Source organism: Rhinoderma darwinii, chromosome 9 (genome assembly GCF_050947455.1).
Source record: "Rhinoderma darwinii isolate aRhiDar2 chromosome 9, aRhiDar2.hap1, whole genome shotgun sequence".
NCBI classification, from domain to species: domain Eukaryota; kingdom Metazoa; phylum Chordata; class Amphibia; order Anura; family Rhinodermatidae; genus Rhinoderma; species Rhinoderma darwinii.
In genome coordinates, this window is record NC_134695.1 from 24,923,475 (window position 1) to 24,945,782 (window position 22,308).

General features: G+C 44.1%; 1 protein-coding gene across 1 annotated transcript in view; it reads left to right on the forward strand.

Moving 5' to 3' along the window:
- Window positions 1-2,062: 2,062 nt before the first annotated feature.
- LOC142660668 (cathepsin L-like) overlaps window positions 2,063-22,308 on the forward strand; it is a 63,584-nt gene continuing 43,338 nt past the window's right edge. The window contains exons 1-4 of the mRNA XM_075837393.1: window positions 2,063-2,390; window positions 9,188-9,301; window positions 21,152-21,233; window positions 21,315-21,376. Coding sequence (XP_075693508.1) covers window positions 2,184-2,390; window positions 9,188-9,301; window positions 21,152-21,233; window positions 21,315-21,376 — 465 coding nt within the window. The 5' untranslated portion in view covers window positions 2,063-2,183. The remainder of the gene's footprint in view (window positions 2,391-9,187; window positions 9,302-21,151; window positions 21,234-21,314; window positions 21,377-22,308) is intronic.

Sequence of the window (22,308 nt, forward strand, 5' to 3'; positions counted from 1 at the left end):
ATGTAAAAAAACACAAAATAAAAAAAATTATTAGGGCTGGGTGATTTTTGGCAAAAAATAAAATCTAGATTTTTTTCAACACTTTTCGATTTAAATCTCGATTTCCTTATAATTTTTCCCGCTTGCACCGAGTGAGCACCCTGGGACGAGACTACATTATAGCGTCTGATGGGTGAGCAGGACCCTGTGCAGTACTAGCCCTACTATGGGGTTTTAATAAATGACATTAAGGCTGGATTCACACGACCGTGATTGGACTGTAAAAAACGGTCCGTGTGTCCGCTGGATTTCCCAGCCCGATCACGGTACACGTAAACGGGACTCGTGGCATCATAGACATTTAGCCTGCAGTCACACGACAGTAAAAAAATGGTCATTAAAAACTGATCAAACGTCCGTTTTTCATGTTAATTTTGCATCAGTGTCTCCAAATTCTCAACCATTTCCATGGCCGTTAAAAAAAAAGAAAAAGGATGGATTTCATTTGTCAGGGTTTTTGTATTAATCCCCTGAAAACAGCTGTGCCCATATAGATAGTGCCCACGTATAGTGAACAGTGCCCACATAGTGCCACCCCCCCATATAATGCCATGTACATAGTGCCACACACCGTTGCATATAGCACCCCCACCCCATGTAGCTCGCAGCACCTCTCCTCCCTTGTACATAGCAACCCCACATGTAGGTCTCACCCCCCTTGTAGATAGCACCCCCTCATGTAGACCGCACCCCCTTCTTCCTTGTGGATATCGCCACTGTAGCTGCTACTGGGAGCTGAATACCCAGCCAGAGGTTACCGACGCTTTGGCTGGGGATTCAGGTCCTAGTGGGAGCTACTGTGGTGCGATCTACAAGGGGGTGGTGGTGTTGATGCGATCTACAAGCGGGGCGGTATCGCTATATACAAGGAGTCCCTGCTTCCACTCGGAACTGCTGTTCCGTACTGTATCATTTTGTTCAGTACAGCAGTTCCGTGGGGAAGCGGGGACAGAACGGGGCGGACCAGGCAGAGCACGACGGCACTAAAGAATCGATTCAACGGTTCTGTTAAAAGACAGAATCTTAGGAGTCCTTGAGGGCGAATTAATCAAATTAATTTGATGAATCGCCCAGCCCTAATTAGGGCTTGTCCAGACTTAATGGAATTGCTATAGAAAATTTCTGCAGCATTTCCATTGAAACTAGCAGACATTCCGCTGCGGAAAAAACACACCATTTCCTTTGTTTTTTACTGTAGAAAATGGTGCGTATTTTGCAGCGTTAGGAGACGGTGACGTCTCTTCTTAAAAACGCAGCAATTCAGTGCACTTTCCGCAGCAGGAAATGACATGCTGTGGTAAGAAAATTAAGCACCGCTGGTCAATTTCTGGTCGGAATTTTTACACAGCATGTGGAGATTTGTTAAATCTCACCCACTTTGCTGCTACTACATTCTGCGTCCAGACGGAAAATACACAGCAATTCCACTAAGCGTGCACAAGCACTTAGACCCTGTTCACACACAGAAAATTCTGCCTCAAAATTCTAAATTTTTAACTGCCTGCATACCGTTTGCCACGTTTTTGCCTGCATTGAGCGCCATGGGCAAAAATGCAGTGAAAAACGCTTACTCCGCTTCCCATTGATGTCAATGGGAGGTCAAAGACGTAAAGGCCCGAAGATAGGGCATGTAGGTTCTTTTTCCCGCTAGAGGGTTTTTCCGCTCACAGGGAAAAAATGCCTCCGCCTCCCATTGAAATCAATGGGAGGCATTTTCGGCCGTTTTCTTATACTTCCCTTTCCTGCGTCCAGCGCTGCAGCTATGGGAAACTCCTGATGTCACTGCCCATATATGGATAGTGATGTTAGGAGCAGGGCTGGAGACCCCGGGCAGAGCGAGTGGCGACCCCAGAGCAGACTACCCCACCCCAACACAGACCCCAGACGAGCCATTCCCAGCATATCCACTCGCTCTGGAAGAAGCAGGAAAAAGTATGAAAGCGGTCACGTGAGCGCAGAGCCATGTGATCTCGTGACGTCTGACCCTCAAAGGAGCCCATACAGTCTAGCATGTACCTTCACATTGGATCCGCCTGTGCCCACATTAAATATGTCTACACTATGCCTAGAGCTATCACGTGATTCTGTAACGTGACCTTGTTTACATACTCACTCTACCCGAGCCGGCCACAGATCAGACTTGTATGAAGATGGCTGCGGGCGGCTGCTGGATCGTGTTCCTCGCTGCTGTGGGGCTGGTGTGCGGGCTTCCTCCTGTTCGGTGGCTGCTGGTGTCACCGGATGATCCCGTGATTAAGACTCTGGTGGCACTGGCAGAGCGGGAGTATAATAGTGTGAGCGGCCAGGACGACGTGTACCGGGCACTGCGCATCAGAGACGTCCGCAGACAGGTGTGTGTTGTCAGTAATGTGTGACTGGGAGCTCGGACGGCAGCGTTCTGTCTTTGATCATCCCAGTTTCTGCATACCGGGGGACTCGCCTAGTTGGGCAGATGCGGGCATTCTAGACTGATTATCAGAAGAGATCCGTATCTCACATAGAAGGTTTCTCAAAGACGAGAATGTGAGATGTCTCATTGCCCACTGGTGTCTGAATGGCATCCTTCTATGTATGGGGCACCAGGACACCGTATCTCCTCACTGGGGCAGATGTATCAATGTACTTAAAGCCCTTTTACACCAGCCGGTTCATCAAGCACCGATCAACGAGATATCGTTGATCGGCGCTCGTTTGCTCCAGTCACACGGAGCCCTGGAACGGGATGAGCGGTCGTTACTCCGATCGCTTGCCCCCATCCATTATTATCACCTTGGCAGCGCGTCTCCCTGTTTTCACAGTTCTGCTGCCGACAATGATAATCTTTTACTTCTTTAAAATGATACGACCAGCAGATGATCGAGCGTTTGCTCGTTCATCTGCTGAATGTTCCCCTGTTTACACTGGGCAATTATCGTCAATGAGCGTTCTATTAACCCCCTTTACTCCATTTGTCTGATATAAATACATTGTACCGTAATCAGCTTCTTCCACTTTGCACCAATTTTCATACCTCCCCCCCCCCATATTTATGAAGCCCCTGTGCACTTTGAGTTGTGCTGTGTGAAACTCATTTATCAAGCTTTTCCACCACTTTTCTGTTTAGAATAGTTTTGTAAATGAATGATAATTCCTGAAATTGTTTTTTCCCTGCGACAGATTTATGAACGTGCGTGCATCGTGTTGGTGGATCTGTTGCATGGTGCATGGGGGGGGGGGGTGTTATACAGTTGGCATGGTGCACCAGTATTGATACATCACACCCAGTGACTCCATAGACTTACCTTATCAACATGCGGGCACACGTTAGATGATCCCAGCGTTCTCTCTGCAGCAACATAGAACTTTAGGAGTCCCGACAACTCCTTTACAGAGGACCTCTCCTGACATATTGCTTTTGGTAAATACTTATAACAATTCTAAGCACCTTTTTTGTTTTTACAACTCTGCTTTGTGCTGTTCCTATGTTATTCCTACTGGAAATGTATTAATAAGTTCACAATTGAGTATTACCATTCCCCCTGTCAAAAAAAAAATGTGTGTATTGACAGCACTGATTGGACAGTGTCAGACTGGTAACACCCAGATTTCAATTTATTCATAAATTTCCAGGAGGAATAACAAAAGGCCAATGCACACAATGCAGAGTTCTGAGAAAATATGATTCATAATTATGCGGAATGCAAGTATTTTCTAGAAAAAACAAAAAACCGGTCAGGAGAGATAACAGATCTTCTTTAAAGAGGCTCTGTCACCATATTTTGCAACCCCTATCTCCTATTGCAGCAGATCGGCGCTGCAATGGAGATAAGAGTAACGTTTTTTTTTTTTTTTAAACGAGCATTTTTGGCCAAGTTATGACGATTTTTATATTTATGTAAATTAGCCTTTCTAAAGTACAACTGGGCGTGTTTAAAGTAAAAGTACAACTGGGCGTGTTTAAAGTAAAAGTACAACTGGGCGTGTATTGTGTTCGTTACATCGGGGCGTTTTTACTACTTTTACTAACTGGGCGTTGTGTATAGAAGTATCATCCACTTCTCTTCACAACGCCCAGCTTCTGGCAGTGCACAGACACACAGCGTGTTCTCGAGAGATCACGCTGTGACGTCACTCACTTCCTGCCCCAGGTCCTGCATCGTGTCGGACGAGCGAGGACACATCGGCACCAGAGGCTACAGTTGATTCTGCAGCAGCATCGGCGTTTACAGGTAAGTCGATGTAGCTACTTACCTGCAAACGCTGATGCTGCTGCAGAATCAACTGTAGCCTCTGGTGCCGATGTGTCCTCGCTCGTCCGACACGATGCAGGACCTGGGGCAGGAAGTGAGTGACGTCACAGCGTGATCTCTCGAGAACACGCTGTGTGTCTGCACTGCCAGAAGCTGGGTGTTAACGAAGAGAAGTGGATGATACTTATCGTCAGAACGCCCAGCTAGTAAAAGAAGTAAAAACGCCCAGATGTACGCACATAATACACGCCCAGTTGTACTTTTACTTTAAACACGCCCAGTTGTACTTTAGAAAGCCTCATTTACATAAATATAAAAATGGTCATAACTTGGCCAAAAATACTCGTTTTAAAAAAAAACAAAACGTTACTCTTCTCTCCATTGCAGCGCCGATCTGCTGAAATAGCAGATAGGGGTTGCAAAATCTGGTGACAGAGCCTCTTTAAGGCCTAATTCACAGGAGCGTGTTTGGTCCGTGATATACGGTAAGGATGTCGGCAGTATTTCCCTGACCGAACCCAGTGCAGTGAGGAACACTACTAGCATCATAGTTATGTACGATGCCAGGAGTCCCTGCCTCGCTGCCAGAAATCTGTTCCGTACTGTGATCGTGTTTTCAGCACGGGACAGTAGTTCCGCGGGGAGGCAGGGACACCTAGCATCATACATAACTATGATGCTAGGAGCCCGTGTGTTCAGTCCAGGAAATGCGGCTGACATGCGGACCGTATATCACGGAACGAAAGCAGTCATGTGAATTGGGCCTAATTCACACAAGCGTATTTAACGTCAGTGTGCTGTCCATTTTTTTCATGGACACCACACCGACCTATGAAAATCAATGGGGCTATTCAGGCATGCGTTGTTTTTCACAAAGCGTGGGTCCATTGCGTGAAACTCACTGTATGTCCTATTTTGGTGCGTTTTTGCTCACCACGCAGCCCATTGAAGTGAGTGGGTAAGTGAAAAAAACGGACAGCACACAGGCGTCATCCATGTGCTGTCCATGATTCACGCAACAGTTGCTAAAGAAATGAGGAAAAAAAAACCTCCTTCGTTTTTTTTTTGCTTATGTAAAAAACGTGTGACATAGGGATGACAAACACACGTAACAAATGCAGACGCGCACTTTACACGGATGTCACACGGAACTGCAATGCAAGAAAAACGCTGCATTTTTTACGCACGCAAAGCGGATACATTCGTGTGAATAAGGCCTTAGACTGAGCTTAGGATTTAAAAGAGCCTGACAAAAAATGTTTTATGGTACATAACTGAATCATTTCCACCTCTGACTGAATAAGGTCTAATATGATATTGGGGAGTTGGGAGCCTTCTCTGCCGTGTAAACATGGAATTCATCTTAAAGGGGTTCTCTACTTTAGACAATCACTTTCTATATGTGTATGGAGGTAAGAAAGGAGATTCCAATCCAGTGATGACTTTGAATGCATTGAAGGGTTTAATATCCTGTTTCGATATTCAAAAGTACACCCCTGAAGACTCAGTCTGAATAGAGCAGGGGTCTCAGGCACGCGGCCCCTGAGGCTGTCATCTGCGGGACACAGAACCGCTAGTATAGGCTCTGCTCCGGGACTCTGTGGAATTCCCTGACATCGCTGTCTATATATGGACAGTGTTGTCAGGGTCTTCCCCAGAGCGGAGTCCCGGGCAGAGCGCTAATATAGGCTCTTCTCCGGGACTCTGTGGAATCCACTGACATCACTGTCCATATATGGACACGTAATTTCTGGGGCTTCCCCAGAGCCGGAGTCCAGGGCAGAGCGCTAGTATAGGCTCTTCTCCGGGACTCTGTGGAATCCACTGACATCACTGTCCATATATGGACAGCGATGTCTAGGGCTTCCCCAGAGCTGGACAGTGATGTCAGGAGCACAGCTGGAGTCCCAGTAGGAGCGCTACTAGCCCTCTGCCCTGGACTCCAGGTCTGGGATTGCCTCTGACGTCTCTGTCCATATATGAACAGTAATGTCAGTAGCAGAGCTGGAATCCCAGGCAGAGTGCTAGAAGCGGCTATGCTCTGGGACTCCAGCTCTGGAAAAGGCCCTGACATCCCTGTCCATATATGGACACTGATGTCAGTGGCTTCCCCAGAATTCCGGAGCAGAGCCTATACTAGTGCTCCGCTCTGGGACATCGGCTCTGGGGTTGCCTTACATCACATTCCGGTCTAGGAGGATCACCTGACGTCAGTGTGTATGAACAGTGACGTCAGGGGCTCCAGCAGAGGAATCCCTGGCCAAAGCGTCGGCAACGCTCTCGATGGGGATTCCACTCCTAGAGGGAGCCACAATCGAGCTCTCTACAAGGGGTGTGTGTGGCAGCATCTGCGGAGGGCACTGTGGCAGCATCTGCGGAGGGCACTGTGGCAGCATCTGCGGAGGGCACTGTGGCAGCATCTGCGGAGGGCACTGTGGCAGCATCTGCGGAGGGCACTGTGGCAGCATCTGCGGAGGGCGCTGTGGCAGCATCTGCGGAGGGCGCTGTGGCAGCATCTGCGGAGGGCACTGTGACATTAGCTACGGGTGGGTGTGTGGCATTATTTAGGGGTGTGTGGCATTATTAAGTTTAAACCTAATTATTATTAGGGTATGTTCACACACAAACTCAAAAACATCTAAGAATACGGAAATGTTTCAAAGGGAAACGTTTTTTGGAGCTGTTTTCAATAGAGTCTAGGAAAAACGGCTCCTAAAACGTCCCAAGAAGTGAACTGCACTTCTTTTTCGCGCCCGTTTTTTTTACGTAGCCGTTTTTCAAAACGGCCGCGTAAAAAGCGGCCTGTCGGAACATAACGCCGTTGAACATACCCTTATAGTAATGTAGTATTGCTATAGTAGTTCAAATAACTAATTGATTAACAATAATTTTGTATTGTATCAAATTTGAAAGTAATGCTGCCCGTCAACTTCACTTTTTTTCTATATGTGGCCCACTTACATGGCCGAGTTTGAGACCCCTGGTATAGAGCATGTCCTGCCTTGCTGAACTGACAATCTCCACGGAAAGCTGAACTCACTAGGATGACATGGTGGCGATTCTATGGTTGCACTTATTATTCAGCACATCATCGATGCTCGACAGAATTGAGATTTGGAGAATTTGGGGGCTACACCTTGAACTCATTGTCATGTTTCGCAAACCATTCTTGAACAATTTTTGTAGTGTGACAGGACGCATTGTCTTGATAAAAGACGCCTCTGCCATTAGGAAATATTGTTACTATGAAAGGGTGTACTTGGTCTGCAACAATGTTTAGGTAGGTGGTATGTGTCAAAGTAACATCCACGTGAATGCCAAGATCCAAGGTTTCCCAGAAGAACATTGCCAAGAGCATCACACTGGGGCAAATTTATTCAGACTGGCGTCTCATACACTAGTCTTAATAACCAATTCCCTGGAGTGAGATACAACACCTTTATTAAGAGGCGAACCCCTCTGTAATGTCTGTGGCTGCGGGCTGTCAGCTCCGTTCTCCCCCTGACAGCCGCAGCCACGAGTCGGCAAGGGCTGGCCCCAGCCTCCTCCTCAGGAGAAGCCAGCGCTCGCGTCTACTCACCACAGCCGGATCCCGTAGGGTGCGCGCGCACGCTCGTGCCCGCTCTTAAATGGGCAGCGCGCGCACCGGACCTCGTTCATGAACCTTGACCCGTGAGTACTCTGGACTATAAGAGGGGCCCAGCCCCCTAGTTCTATGCCTGAGCTTTGTTGTGTATTCCTAGTCTGTCTTGCATATGGCCCCCTAGTGTTTCCTTCTCCCAGTGTTCCTGTATCCTGTATCCTGTAACCTGTATCCTGATCTAGTGCGGTGCTGTGCTGTATACCACGCCTGTCCTGCTTCTACACGCCTGAAGTCCACCTTCTGCCAATTGGTTATTAAGACTAGTTCCTGCCGAGCCTGCCTTGCTACTGTCTGAGCTGCCACAGGTACCCTATACGAACTATAAACTTTGACCTGCGTCCTGTTGGCCAGCTGCCATACTGCCAAGACGGTACGGCCCAGTGGGTCCACGAACCCAACGTGCCACCCTCTTAAAAAATGTGTTGCATCTTTTCGCTGACAGTGCGCCACAATTATGACCTAACGACCTCTCCTCATCTATCTCCGCACCTCAAACGCTATGTGTGAATTTACCCTATTTGACAGGCGCCATTGGAACAAGATAAACAATGTTATTCATTTCACTTGCCAGTGGATTTAATATTGTAGCTCAATGATATGTGTGTGTGTACTATCAGTCAAAAGTTTGGACACACCTTTTCATTCCATGGTTTTTCTTTGTTCTACATTATATGAAGAAACACCTATGGAATTAAGTAGTAAATAAAAATGTGTTAAACAAACCAGAATATGTTTTATATTTATTATATCGTAAAACATAAAAAACCTCTACATTACGTGGTATCGTCGTAATCATACCTAGCCATGGAGTAAAGGTAACGTGTTATTTACGCTGCACAGTGAACGCCGTGAATTTAAAACGCAAAGAACAATGGTGGAATTTCAGGTTTTTTTTCTATTTCCCCCCCCCAAAAAAAAAGTTAATCAAAAAATATGTACCCCAAAATGGTGCTATTGAAAAGTACAACCAATCCCGCAAAAAACAAGTCCTCATACAGCTATGTCGACGGAAAAATAAAAAAAGTTATAGGTCTATGAATGCGACTATAGAAAAACGAAGAAAATAGCTTGGTCATTAGGGCCTAAAATAGGCTGGTCACTAAGGGGTTAACACTCTCTTGTTTACCACTTAACTCCATATGTGTTCCTTCAAAGTTTTTATGTCTTCAATAAAGAAAAAAGAAAAACCATGGAATGAAAAGGTGCGTCCAAACGTTTATTTATGATCCTATTCAGATCAGCTGGTCATGTACTTTTTTCTCTGCTTATTTTATAGTTCGTATCCGGTATAAGGTACGATTTCACGGTCTTCTTGGGACGCACGTTGTGTAAGAAGGGAGACGAGGAGCTCCTGGATAATTGTCGTCTTCACAGCTTAGCTCCACTGACGGTAAGTCACCAGCTATGGATAGTAGGCCGCTCATCAGCTATTTACATAAAACAAATGCTAGGACTGAAGAGGAATCATATTGTGCGCAACCACAAACTGGTCACACCAGATTTTGGGACATTCGAGGTCATCGTCATTATTGGTATCAGCTGATGGTCTGATGACTTGTGGAATTTGAATTTAAGTGTCTGAGCCGTGACTCAAAGGTCTTGTGACATCAGGTGGCAGGGAGCTGCGCCTTCAAACACGCTGGCTCCGGTATTACAGAGAATGGAGATAGATACTGGTTCCATTTACACAAAGCACACAGTACGGTGCTGTAATAATTACCTTGTGGACATGTCATTTGAAGATCATGCAATCTGGTCTTCATTGCTGAAAAACGTTATACATACAAACAACTCTGCTACATGACCCAATAAAAGTCCCGTAGCAATTTGATGACCCTAAAAAGAATAAGAAAACCTTTTGATTGGTTGCAACTTTTTTTAGATGGTTTGGATACATGCGCCCCATTATTTCCAGTTACTTTATCTTGGCATCAGGAGAAACTGTCTGGCAATGGTATCAAGGTCTGTTAAATTTGGGTTTGTTTAGTTTGTCAGGCTCTGTTCACAGTCCGTGTCAGTGTGTATGTAAAATACATCAATCTAGTGAGCTGTTGTCTGTAGTTTCCCATAGGACTGCAACGGACATAACTGCATTATCTTTGCTCCGAGAACTGTCATGATACATAAGAAACAAATGCCTAAGTTCCTTTCACTGATTTATCTTAATAGATTGGTCCGATCACCGGTGTCATGTGACTTGGCCCTGCTCCATAAATCTGGTATCCTCGCATGATCTGTATATCTTTGATGTAGTTGCGCAACCTACATATAAACCTCTAAAACAAAGCATTGAAGGGCCCTTCATAAACGTTCAGCAAAACCTACAATAGATAGTAGATATCTTTAAAGCACAATTAAAAAAGGTGAGGGAACAAGAGAGACGAGATAAAAACGCATGTCACAAGACACAGTACAAAGTGCCTCACAATATCAGAACCCAGAATAACAACAGAGTATAAGAACATGAGAATACTAGGTGCAACGTATACTACAGTAAATCCATCAATGACCAAGGATAACAGGCCTCAAGCGTTTGCTGTGGTGTCCTCCTTTGTCTCCTGCCCTTCCCTCCATCATGGCCAATGGTATGTTACATAGGTTGAAGAAAGAATGTCCATAAATTTCAACCTTTTCTCAATAAATTACCCGTCATTCATTGATTGATTAACTATAACCCCCAATGCCATTCGTCAAATAATCATCTAGGCTTTTTTTAAATGCGGACCTAGTATCTGCCATCACTACCTCTTGGGGAAGGGCACTCCATAGCTTGACCACTCTAACTGTAAAAAAAACCTTTCCTATATACAAAGCACTAGTGAGGCCTCATCTAGAATATGCAGTTCAGTTCTGGGCTCCAGTTCATAGAAAGGATGCCCTGGAGTTGGAAAAAATACAAAGAAACAAAGCTAATAAGGGGCATGGAGAATCTAAGTTATGAGGAAAGATTAAAAGAATTAAACCTATTTGGCCTTGAAAAAAGACGACTAAGGGGGGACATGATTAACTTCTATAAATATATTAATGGTACATACAAAAAATATGGTGAAATCCTGTTCCATGTAAAACCCCGTCAAAAAAACAAGGGGGCACTCCCTCCGTCTGGAGAAAAAAAAGCATCAACCTGCAGAGGCGACAAGCCTTCTTTACTGTGAGAACTGTGAATCTGTGGAATAGTCTACCGCAGGAGCCGTCACAGCAGGGACAGTAGATGGCTTTAAAAAAGGCTTAGATTACTTCCTAGAACGAAAAAATATTAGCTCCAATGTGTAGAAATTTTTTCCTTCCCTTTTCCCATTCCTTGGTTGAACTTGATGGACATGTGTCTTTTTTCAACCGCACTAACTATGTATGTAACCTTTTTATTATTATTTTTTGGGGGGGAATGGGAAAAATATAAATTTAGGGTTTTTTTTTTTTTTGTTTTTTTAATATGGCGTTAACCTTGCTGTTTAATATTCTAACTGTAATGACGGGGGTGGGGAGACAGACAAGTGAGCCCTAATCTACCCACCACTCAGTCCCTGCCTACTTGCAACGACCCGCCCTAGGCGACGGGGTACAACTGGGCGACGGTCCCTACGCTCAATAAGTGCACGACAGACAAGGGTACACAGAGCTAGGGGGAGAAAGGGGCACTTGCCCACGGCAACACCGTGAGCAACAAGAGAAGTGAACAAGCCGAGTCAAACCAGGAGAGTACGAGGTGCCAAACGCAGAGCAGGAGAGTAGTCAGCAAGCCGGGGTCAATATGAAGCAAGGACAATGGTACAAGACGCTGCAGCAGGGCCAGGAAACCAAACGAGAAGAATCACAATCAAAGGAGGAACAGGAAAGGCAGGTATAAATAGACAGAGGGCGGGAGCTAGCTCCGTCTGGCCAGGCTGTGATCGGTTCTCCCACTCCTAAGCCTGCCACCCTGAGTGGTGGAAGATGGAGTCAGTCTCACAGACATAGAAGCAGGTGCAGACTGATTATCTATGGGCGTTAACCTCCGGCACGTCCTGATAGTTATATAGCCAAGCCACACCTGGGGGCCTTTGTTAGGCCCCCGGCTGCCATGGCACCCCATCGGATGGTCAATTGAATTGAGGGCCGCCGATGGATGACAGAGGGAGCTCCCTCCCTCTGTAAACCTGTCCAATGCAGCGGTCGCTAATGACCGCAGCATTTGAGGGGTTAAACGGCCGCGATCTAAGTGAACTTCAATCGCTACCATTTGAGCAGGAGCACGCCTCCAGCTTGCACGGGAATGGGTCAACCTAGGAATATAATAGCGGTTCTCTCCCAACTTAGGTAATTATCACCACATATAATATGCCTACAAGAGACCCATCTAACCTCTGCTACAGTTAAAAATAGTCATAAACCCTGGGTACACGGGTCCAGATACTCCACTCATACCTCGTACTCCAGAGGAGTGTCGCTACTAGTACATAAAAGTTTGACATGGGAGGCGACTCAGGTCTCCACCGATCCTGATTGTTCACGCATAGGTTAATTGCTCCCCCTATGTCATACTAGGACTGTATGTGCTCCGGCAGCCGCAATGTCTATATTGCATCAGGCTGCAATTTTTTCAGTTCAACACCCTGCTGCCAAGGTAGTGTGTATAGGAGATTGCAATATGGTACTGGATATGAGATTGGATAAATTACATATGTAGTTAACACTCCTTCAGAAGACACCTCTTTGAAAAGATTTTTGGCTGAGGTAGGGTGGGTTGACATATGGAGATGTCGACATGCTTCTGGGAGTCAATATTCCTGCTATACACCAGGGAGAGGAGCTTTGTCTCGCATGGACTATGCTTTTGGGACACTATCTGTCTCTGTAGCTGTCTCGGATGTCCGATATATTGTTAGGGGATTATCGGATCATTCCCCGCTGTACGTGGAATTGCAGAGCCCTGGAGCTGACTAGATTAGATTGGAGAATACACCCTTGTTAGCTTAAATTAATAGGTGAGCAAGACCGAATACCTGACCAATTACAAATATTTATAGACTTAAATACTATTACAGCCAACCCCCTTATAGTCTAGAATGCTGCATTAGGTCATCTATCTCCTTTGTCATAAGGGAGTTTGCTGGACCCGAGGAGAGATTTCCCCGAGAATGTATGCATAAGAAACAAGAATTTTATATTCGTTCCCAGTGATTCCAAAAAACAGTCATGGTTAAGTTCGGATCACAAATACTTAGCACTATTGCAGGAAAAAGCACAGAGGAAACACTTCTTCTTCAAGCCTACTTTAAGCTACGTAACCAGGTGGGAAAGTTTTGGCTCATATTGTGCATCAGAATAATACCTCCCCAGCTATTCTAAAAATCTCATCAGAACAGGGTGATGTCCTCCTAGATAATACTCTAATCCTTAATAGATTCAGGGAATTTTATAATCAACTCTACTCGACCCATTCTACCAACTCCCAGGCTGAACTTGACACATGCTTAAATAAGATCTCCTTTCCCCAACTATCAGAGGTAAACAGTCAGCTCTTAAACTCAGACATCACATTAGCAGAGTTCGAAAAAGCTATCTCAGACATGGCTGAGGGTACATTTCTGGGCCCTGATGGCCTCTCACTGGAGGTTTATTCTAGATATTCTGTGAAACTTGGGCCGCCTCTCCTCAATATGTTTAAAGAAGCTCATGACTCTGCAGCGCTTCCAGACTCTTTGTATGAGGCTACTATTGTAGTTCTCTTAAAGCCTGATAAAAAAAAACCTGGAGTGTGGCTCATACAGACCCATCTCGCTATTGAGCGTAGGTGACAAAATATTAACTAACTGTCTCAACTCTGTCATTCTTAACATTATCCACTAGGACCAATCCGGCTTTAAGCCAGGTAAAAGTACCACAGATAACATCCGCAGGGTACAGATCATCTCTCAGATAGGTAGGTCCAATAATAAAAGGTGGGCCTTGGCTTCATTAGATACAGCCAAGGGTTTTGACTCAGTGGAATGGCCATACTTGTTTACAGTACTAAAGAAATTCGGTTTTTGTCCACAATACATCAAGTAGATATCTATTCTTTAGAAAAAGCCTAGGGCCAACCTGTTAATCAATGGTCAATGCTCTGCTATTTTTGAGTTGGAAAGGGGCACCAGTCAGGTATGTCCCCTTTCACCATTGGTGATTTAACCTCTGGCACTCAGAGACCAGATACTATATTCCGTTGTATTTCCCTGGGGGAGAGAGACTATCATGTCGGCTTATACGTGGACGATCTTGTTCTATTCATGGCAGACCCCGATATTTCTTTACATAGGGCTGTTCATCTCCTAGATTAATTTTCTCCATTCTCAGGCCTCTGTATAAACTGGCGCAAATCTGCTCTGATGCCGCTCTGGGATTCAGATTGGCCCTCCGAATACTGCAATATACCAAAAGGGTTATACCTTCTTGAACATGCCTTGGGTCCCATTCCCAAATCCTTTTTTTTTCCAAATTACAGTCTTTATTAACTTCCTTTATATGGGGAAACTCCAAACATAAATTAAGCGTGAGTATTCTGCAAAGACCAAAAACACAGGGGGGGCATGACTTCTATCTATATTTTTTTTAGCTAGTCCGCTCCACTTTCTACATGTATGGACCCAAACTATAGCTCCAGTTTAGTGTCGAATACTACTTAGCACATTATTTGGAACTAGATACATTGTGGCCGGTCCTGGAGAGACCAAAACTGTTTTCTCACTGTCTGCTATTGCTTCATAGGTTGTCCCTTCATGTTTGGAGATCAGCTAAGGAGATCTCTAATAACCATGACCTTCACCCCACGATACCTCTTTGGGGTAACCCCATGTTTCCACATGTCTCACTTGTTGAGGAGGACATGTTTTGGGCCTCACACGCTGTCGAGACTTTGAGAAATTTGTACGGCGATGGGACTCTCCGTTCCTTTACACAAATACAAATAGCTCTATGAAGTACCACGTACATCACTTTAGAAGTATCTGCAACTGAGACTCTATTCGGTGCCAAATTCCAAATATGTCATGCGCCATGTCTGATTATCCTTTAATTTGAATTTTTATATCTCCGGGACCCAGAGGTATTATATCAGCCTTGTACACATATCTCATGGGGAATAAATTGAAATCTACTCCGTTGGCATCCGAGACTAGATGGAGGACACTTGTTCCTAATCTATCTTCGGAAAATTGGGAGGAAGCACTGGCATCCTCAAATTATGTCTCTCCTGCAGATAACAACCGCATGACCCAACTGTGTTTTCTGCATTTATGCTACTTATCTCCAAAACGTCTTCATAAAATGAGGAGAATCCCACTCGCCAGATGTCGTAGATGTTCTAAACCGCAAGCTGACTTTTGGCATATGGCATGGGAATGCTCCTACATTAATTCATTTTGATCATAACTTAGTTGACATCTATTATGGGGATCCCGGTGCCATTCACCCCTGAAGTGTGTCTTGGTCCCTTAGATGAGTCGTCATGGCTACATCATACTAGGATTTTTCTTAGGGAATCTTTATTTTTTTGCTCGAAAGGCCATTTCACTCAGGTGGACAGGATATACATCTTCGACCTTTGGTCAGTGGCAGAGATTGATCAATACGACGATTCCCTATGAGAGAATGGTATATGCTCACAGAGGTTATCCCCAAAAATTCCAGAAGGTGTGGGAGATATGGAACGCCTCCCCGTTGGCTTTTTCTTCCTCGAGATCACTGAGAGCGGGTCTTTTCTCTGATCTTTGAGGTTCGTGGAGGGTCTAACAACGGGCTATAGGAACGGTCCCGTCACTGAACATTACTATTACTAGGATGGTTTGGAGTTCTTGTGCCCCGTATACATTAATCTATCATACAATTATAATCCAATGATATAGTATCAAGCACAGTAGAAGGAAGTCGGCACCACTCTCAATCTTCACAGCATGGAACAGGCCGATAGATGCAAGTGGAGTCAGGGTTTCCTCATTTAAGCAAACTTCGGGCGGTGCTCAGCATAAAAACAGACAGTCTTGTAGTATAATATAGATGAAAGAAATGAAAATGCGGCACTCACCCGTTTGCAAATCTTTTTAACTTTATTGTGCCACCTTGGCGAGGATAAAAGCATTACAGTGAGGACAGCTAGTTGTAGGTTACAGCCTGTTTTGCGCTGGAGATTGCGCTTCTTCTGACCTCAATGATATAGTATAGTGTGCATTACTCAAGTATGCAGTGTTAAAGGGGTTTTCCCACGAGGGACATTTGACATATCCACAGGATATGTCATAAATGTCAGATAGATGCGGGTCTCGCCTCTGGCACACGCACCTATCTCTAGAATGAGGCCCTTAAACTCCGTTCTACCTCTTTGTGTTCCTGCTGATTTCCGATCATGAGGGTGAAAACAGCGTAGCTCGCTGAGCTACGCAGTTTCCATAAGCCCCATAGAACTGAATGGTAGTTATGGAAACCGCGTTGCTTGTATGCTGCGCTGCTTCCGTAACTGTCGTTCACTACTATGGGAGATTCGGAAACAGCGTAGCTCAGCGAGTTTCCGTAACTCCGGACCATGTCATCTGGAAGTGTCCGGGAGTCAGCGTGAGCACGAAAAGCTAGAACTGAGTTTAGGGGGCCCCGTTCTAGAGATAGAGGTGGGACTCGCGTCTATCTGTGGATATGTCATAAATGTCCCTGATGGGAAGTTCTATTATGTTTTGCCTTTTGTTTTTTAAGTTCATCAACAAAATATGTATACCACATTACTTACGCCTCCCTGGCTTATGCGGTACATTTTATGAGTAATTGTAAGGGCTAGTTCACACAGAGTATTTTGACGCTGTTTTTGACGTGGAAACCGCATCGGAAACAGTGCCAAAAAATGCCCGAAATCGCCTCCCATTGATTTCAACGGGAGGCGGAGGCGTTTTTCCCCCGCGAGCGGTAAACGCTCGCTGGAAAAAGAGGCGACATGCCTTTTCTTTGGGCGTTCCCGTTTCTGAATTAATTGACATTAATGGGAGGCACAGATCGCATTTTTCGCTGTGGTTTTTGCCCACGGTGGTCAATGGCCGCAAGCGAAAAATGCGGCAAATGTTCTGCCGGCAGGTCAAAATCTGCCGAGGCAGATTTTTCCGCCTGCAAATAACTGTGAACAGGGCCTAAGTATTGTTGCCGGTATGACTGGATGCTCAGTCTACTATTTTCCTTCATTCCATTCCGGATATGAACACATTAAGTGTTGTCATTGTTTCTTTATTGATGTGCAAATTTGTTCAATAAAACAAGTTTAAAATGTTCTTTCAGCATTCTATGTATTGGTCCTTTTGACTGGATGAGCTGTAAGGGTATTGTCACACGCAAACTCAAAAACTTCTGAAAATACGGAGCTGTTTTCAAGGGAAAACCGCTCCTAATTTTCAGTAGTTTTTTAAGCCACTCGCGTTTTTGGCGGCGGTTTTTTCATGGCTGGTTTTGAAGCTGTTTTTCTATAGAGTCAATGGAAAATGACTCCTAGAACCGCTCAAGAAGGGACATGCACTTTTTCGTGTTTTTTTTTTTTACGCGGCGATGTTGTAAAATGGGCGCGTTAAGAAATGCCCTGTCGGATCAGAAGGCCGTTTTTCCCAATAAAATCAATGGACAGATGTTTGGAGGCGTTCTGCTTCCGATCTATTGGTAATTTAGGATTGGGAAAATGGATGTGGACTGTTGGGAGAACATTATGTATTTCTCATCTCCTGTGGTCTGCAGACAAGATAATTATTAGGTAATTTTTCTCAATATACTCTGAGTAAAGCCTGGACTTACACCCATCAAAGTCTCGAGGATCATTCTTTCTGCCAATACTTGGAATAATAATGACCATAAAACTGAACCTCATGATTTAAAGTGTTGGGTACAATGGCGTGACTCAGATTATATTAGTTTTGCCTCCAAATTTTTTTGCTTGGATTTTCAAGAGGTTTTGCCCATTTGGTAGTATCAATTATCCCCATTATTTATTTTCCCATGTTTATACATCCATTCAATCAAATTTATTTATTTTTTGTCAAAAACAATTGTAACATAACTTGTATGTTAGCGACTTGAACAAACATCAGGGTGTGTGGAGCCTTAACCCCTTCCCACAAAATGACGCATTTGGTACGTTGGCATTGCAAGTAACTCATCGCAATCCGACGTACCAGACAAGTCCTGTAGATGAAGTGGGCACAGGAGCTGTGCTCGCTTCATCTTCAGCGGGTGTCCGTTGTAATATACAGCTGACATCCTGCTGCAACGGCGGCGATCGCAGTTACTGCCGATCGCCGCCTTTTTACCCCTTCAATGTGGCGGTCAATGACGTCCGCCACATTGAAGTGGTTGATAGGAGGGGGCTCCCTCTGTACCCCACCGGCACCCCCTCCCCCGTGAGCGATCCCGGGTGCCGACGGTTGCTATGGCAACCAAGAAGCCTAGCAACTACTTCCTGGTTGGCTAGGTACGGAAGCCCAGGACTTAATAAGCTGAACTGTCAGATGAAAAAATGACAGTTACAATACACTGCACTACTGAAGTAGTGCAGTGTATTGTACCGGGAATCAGAAGATCAGATCTTCAAGATAAATAAATAAGAGTTGTAAGTAATAAAAACAATAATTTCCCTGATCAAGCCCTTTATAATTAAAAAAACTATACATAATACATATCGTTGCATTTGGAACGGCCTGAACTATAATAAGGTCATGTTATTTTTACCGCATGGTGAACACCGTAAAAAAAATGAATTCTGTCATTGTTTTCTGTCACCTTGTCTCTGAAAAAAATGTAATAAAAGTGATCAAAAAGTCGCAAGTACAACAAAATGGTACCCACAAAAAATTACAGTTCATCACACAAAAAACAAGCCCTCCCACAGCGTTATCAACTGAAAAATAAAAAAGTTATGGCTGTCAGAAAATGGCGACACTAAAACATGATTTTTAGAAAAGAGTATTTTTATTGAGGGAAAGTAGTAAATCTTAAAAAAAACTATAACAATTTGGTATCGCTGTAATCGTACCGACCCACAGAATAAAGTTAACATGTTGTTTATACTGCACGGTGAACACTGTAAAAAAAAAAAGAAAAAACAAAACCGTGCTAGAATTGCTGTTTTTTTGGTTTCCTCGTCTCCCAAAAAAATGGAATAAATAGTGATAAAAAAAATTGCATGTACCCCAAAATGGAACCAATGAAAATTACAGCTCATTCTACAAAAACCAAGCCCTCACACAGCTCCGGCAACGGAAAAATAAAACCTTATAACTCTCAGAACTCAATGAAGCTAAATGACGGCCCAGACAAATTTTTTTTTAGGTCCAGTAGTTTTTCACTAAAAACCCCACATCATCATTTGCTAGACCCCACAGGTGGACCCCGTAGATGCAGCGGAGATGACACTTTAGGGCTAGTGAAGAAGTCAAAGATAAGGAAATACTGGAGCGCAGATATTTTGTATAATACCCTAATATCCCAGCCTGTGCATATAGGATTGGTTCAAAGCGTACCACACCAATCCATGGATTATTCATTCACCCCATTATTACATGCTCCCTATACCCCTAGAAAAATTCCTTCAGGGGTGTAGTTTCCCAAATGGGGTCACTTTTGGGGATATTTACTGATTTGGTCCCGCAGGAGCTTTGCAAATGTGAAATTGCGCCGCTAACCATTCCAGCAAAATTTGAGTTCCAAAAGCCAAATGGTGCTCCTTTCCTTCTGAGCTCTGCCGTGTGTCCAAACAGCAGTTTATTACCACATATGGGGTATTGCTGTAATTGGGAGAAATTGCTTTTCAAATGTTGTGGTGTTTTTTGTCCTTTTTATGCCTTGTAAAAATTGACAATTTCTACGTTTTATTGGGAAAAAATTTGATTTTCATCTTCACGGCCTAATTCTACTAAATTCAGCAAAAAACCTGTCGGGTCAAAAATCGCACTCTAAACCTTGATAAATTTCTTGAGGGGTGTAGTTTGCCAAATGGTGTCTTTTTGGGAGTGTTTCCACTGTTTTGGTCCCACAAGACTTCTTCAAACCCGACATGGTGCCTAAAATATATTCTAATAAAAAGAAGGTCCCAAAATCCTCTAGGTGCTTCTGTGGCCTATACTTCAGTCCACTGCCACACTATGGCCACATGTGGGATATTTCGAAAAACGGCAGAATCTGGCCAATAAATATTGAGTTGTATTTCTCTGGCAAAAAACCCTATGTGTTACAGAGAAAAAAAGGATTAAATATGAATTTCTGCAAAAAAAAAAAAAAATGAAATTTGTAATATTCACCACTAATTTGCTTTAATTCTTATAAAACGCCTAAAGAGTTAAGAAACTTTCTTAATGCTCTTTTGAATACTTTGAGGAGTGCCGTTTTTAAAATGGTGTGCTGTATGAGGGTTTCTAATATTATAAGGCCTTCAAAACCACTACAAAACTGAACTGCACCCTGAAAACATAGCCTTTTGAAATTTTCTTGAATATGTGAGAAATTGATGCCAAAGTTCTAAGCCTTGTAACGTCCTAGAAAAATAAAAGGACGTGAAAAAAAACGATGCAAACATAAAGTATACATATGGGAAATGTGAAATAGTAAGGCCCCATGCACGCGAACGTGCTTTTGCGGCCGTTTCCACGGTCCGTGCATGGCCCAGTAGCCTGGACCGCAGAAAGAACGGACAAGTCTTATTACGGCCGTGTTCTTCGGTCCAGGCTCATAGAAAATTTGCGGGCGGCTCGCGGGTGACACTCCACGGCCCGCCGACCGACCCCGAAAATCACGGCCGTGTACAAGGCTACGTTCGTGTGCATGAGGCCTAACTATTTTATCTGTTTTACAAGCGGATCCATATTACATTTCGAAAAGCGCTAATTTTTGCAAATTTTCTTTCAATTTTGGTGTTTTTCACAAATATTGAATTTAATCAACCAAATTCTTTTACTACCATAAAGTCCAACATGTTATGAGAAAACATTCTCAGGTTCGTTTGAATAGTTTAAAGCATTCCAAAGTTCTAACCGCATAAAGTGACACGTCAGATTTGAAAAAATCGGCTGCGTCTTTAAGGCCAAAACAAGGCTCTGTCTTGAAAGGCTTAATATCTATTTTATAGGATGTCCAGGCTTTGTGACCTAAAGTGGTTGAGTGCGATGTTCACAGACTCTAGTTACTAGGTTTATATTGAGAAACAGGTTCTGAAAGCTCTTTAGATGTCAAACTAAATAAGTTTATTATGCTGTATTATTTTGTTTTATAGGAAATACAATGCAAATATTCCATGTTGGTGTTTCCATGGGTGAATGAGACAAAAGTATTTGAGCAAACATGTTCTCAAGAAGGTCTGTACATTTCCATGTCCCAGTTCTTGCCAGTCCCAGTTATCTCCTTTGTGTAATCTCTCTTTTACTTTCTTTCTGTAGGTATTATAAAAGAGGAAAATGAACCATCCTCTGAACAGGACGTACTTGCCATGAAAGCAGAGGTATCATTTACCTTGAAGTAAAAAGTGGAAAAAGCACCTGGAAAACAAGGCACTCGACCCTCAGGGCTAGTTCACACAAATTATTTTTGCGCTGTTTTTGATGCGGAAACCGTGCCAAAAAACACCTGAAATCGCCTCCCATTGATTTCAATGAGAGGCAGAGGCATTTTTTTCCCCACGAGCGGGAAAAAGAAGTGACATGCCCTTTCTTACGTCTCTGACCTCCCATTGACATCAATAGGAGGCAGAGATTGCGTTTTTTGCCCGCGGCGCACAATGGCAGCAGGTGAAAAACACATTGAAAAACTCTGCAAATATTCTGCCGGCAGGTCAAAATCCGCAGCAGATTTTTCCGCCTGCAAAAAGCTCTGTGTGAACAGGGCCTTAAGTTGTAAAAGTGACTAAATTTCTTTAGAAAATAGTAAAAGCAGCATCAAGGGTGATTCTGTGTCAAAAAACTCGTCAAAAACGGCCCGAAAATGCCTCCCATTGATTTCAATGGGAGGTGGAGGCGTCTTTTTCACGCGAGCGGTAAAACCGCCTCTCGGGAAAAAGAAGCGACATGCCCTATCTTCGGGCCTTTACGCCTCTGACCTCCCATTGACTTCAATGGGAGGCAGAGAAAGTGTATTTCGCGCCGTTTTATGCCCGCTGCGCTCAATGGCCGCGGGCGAAAAACGCTGCGAAAAGCGGCGTGCAGGCAGAGGAAAATCTGCCTCAAACTTCCAAATTGAATTTTGAGGCAGAAAGTCCGCCTGCAAAAACCTCTGTGTGAACATAGCCTAACAATGGGCTGGAACAATGAGAAGTGAATGAGGCTGATTGGTCACTGATTGGTCAGCGTCATACACTTCTCTGTACAACGCCCACTTGGTAAATAGTAAAAAACGCCCAGTTGTCTATTAAGAAACTAATTTCTCATAGATCTAAAA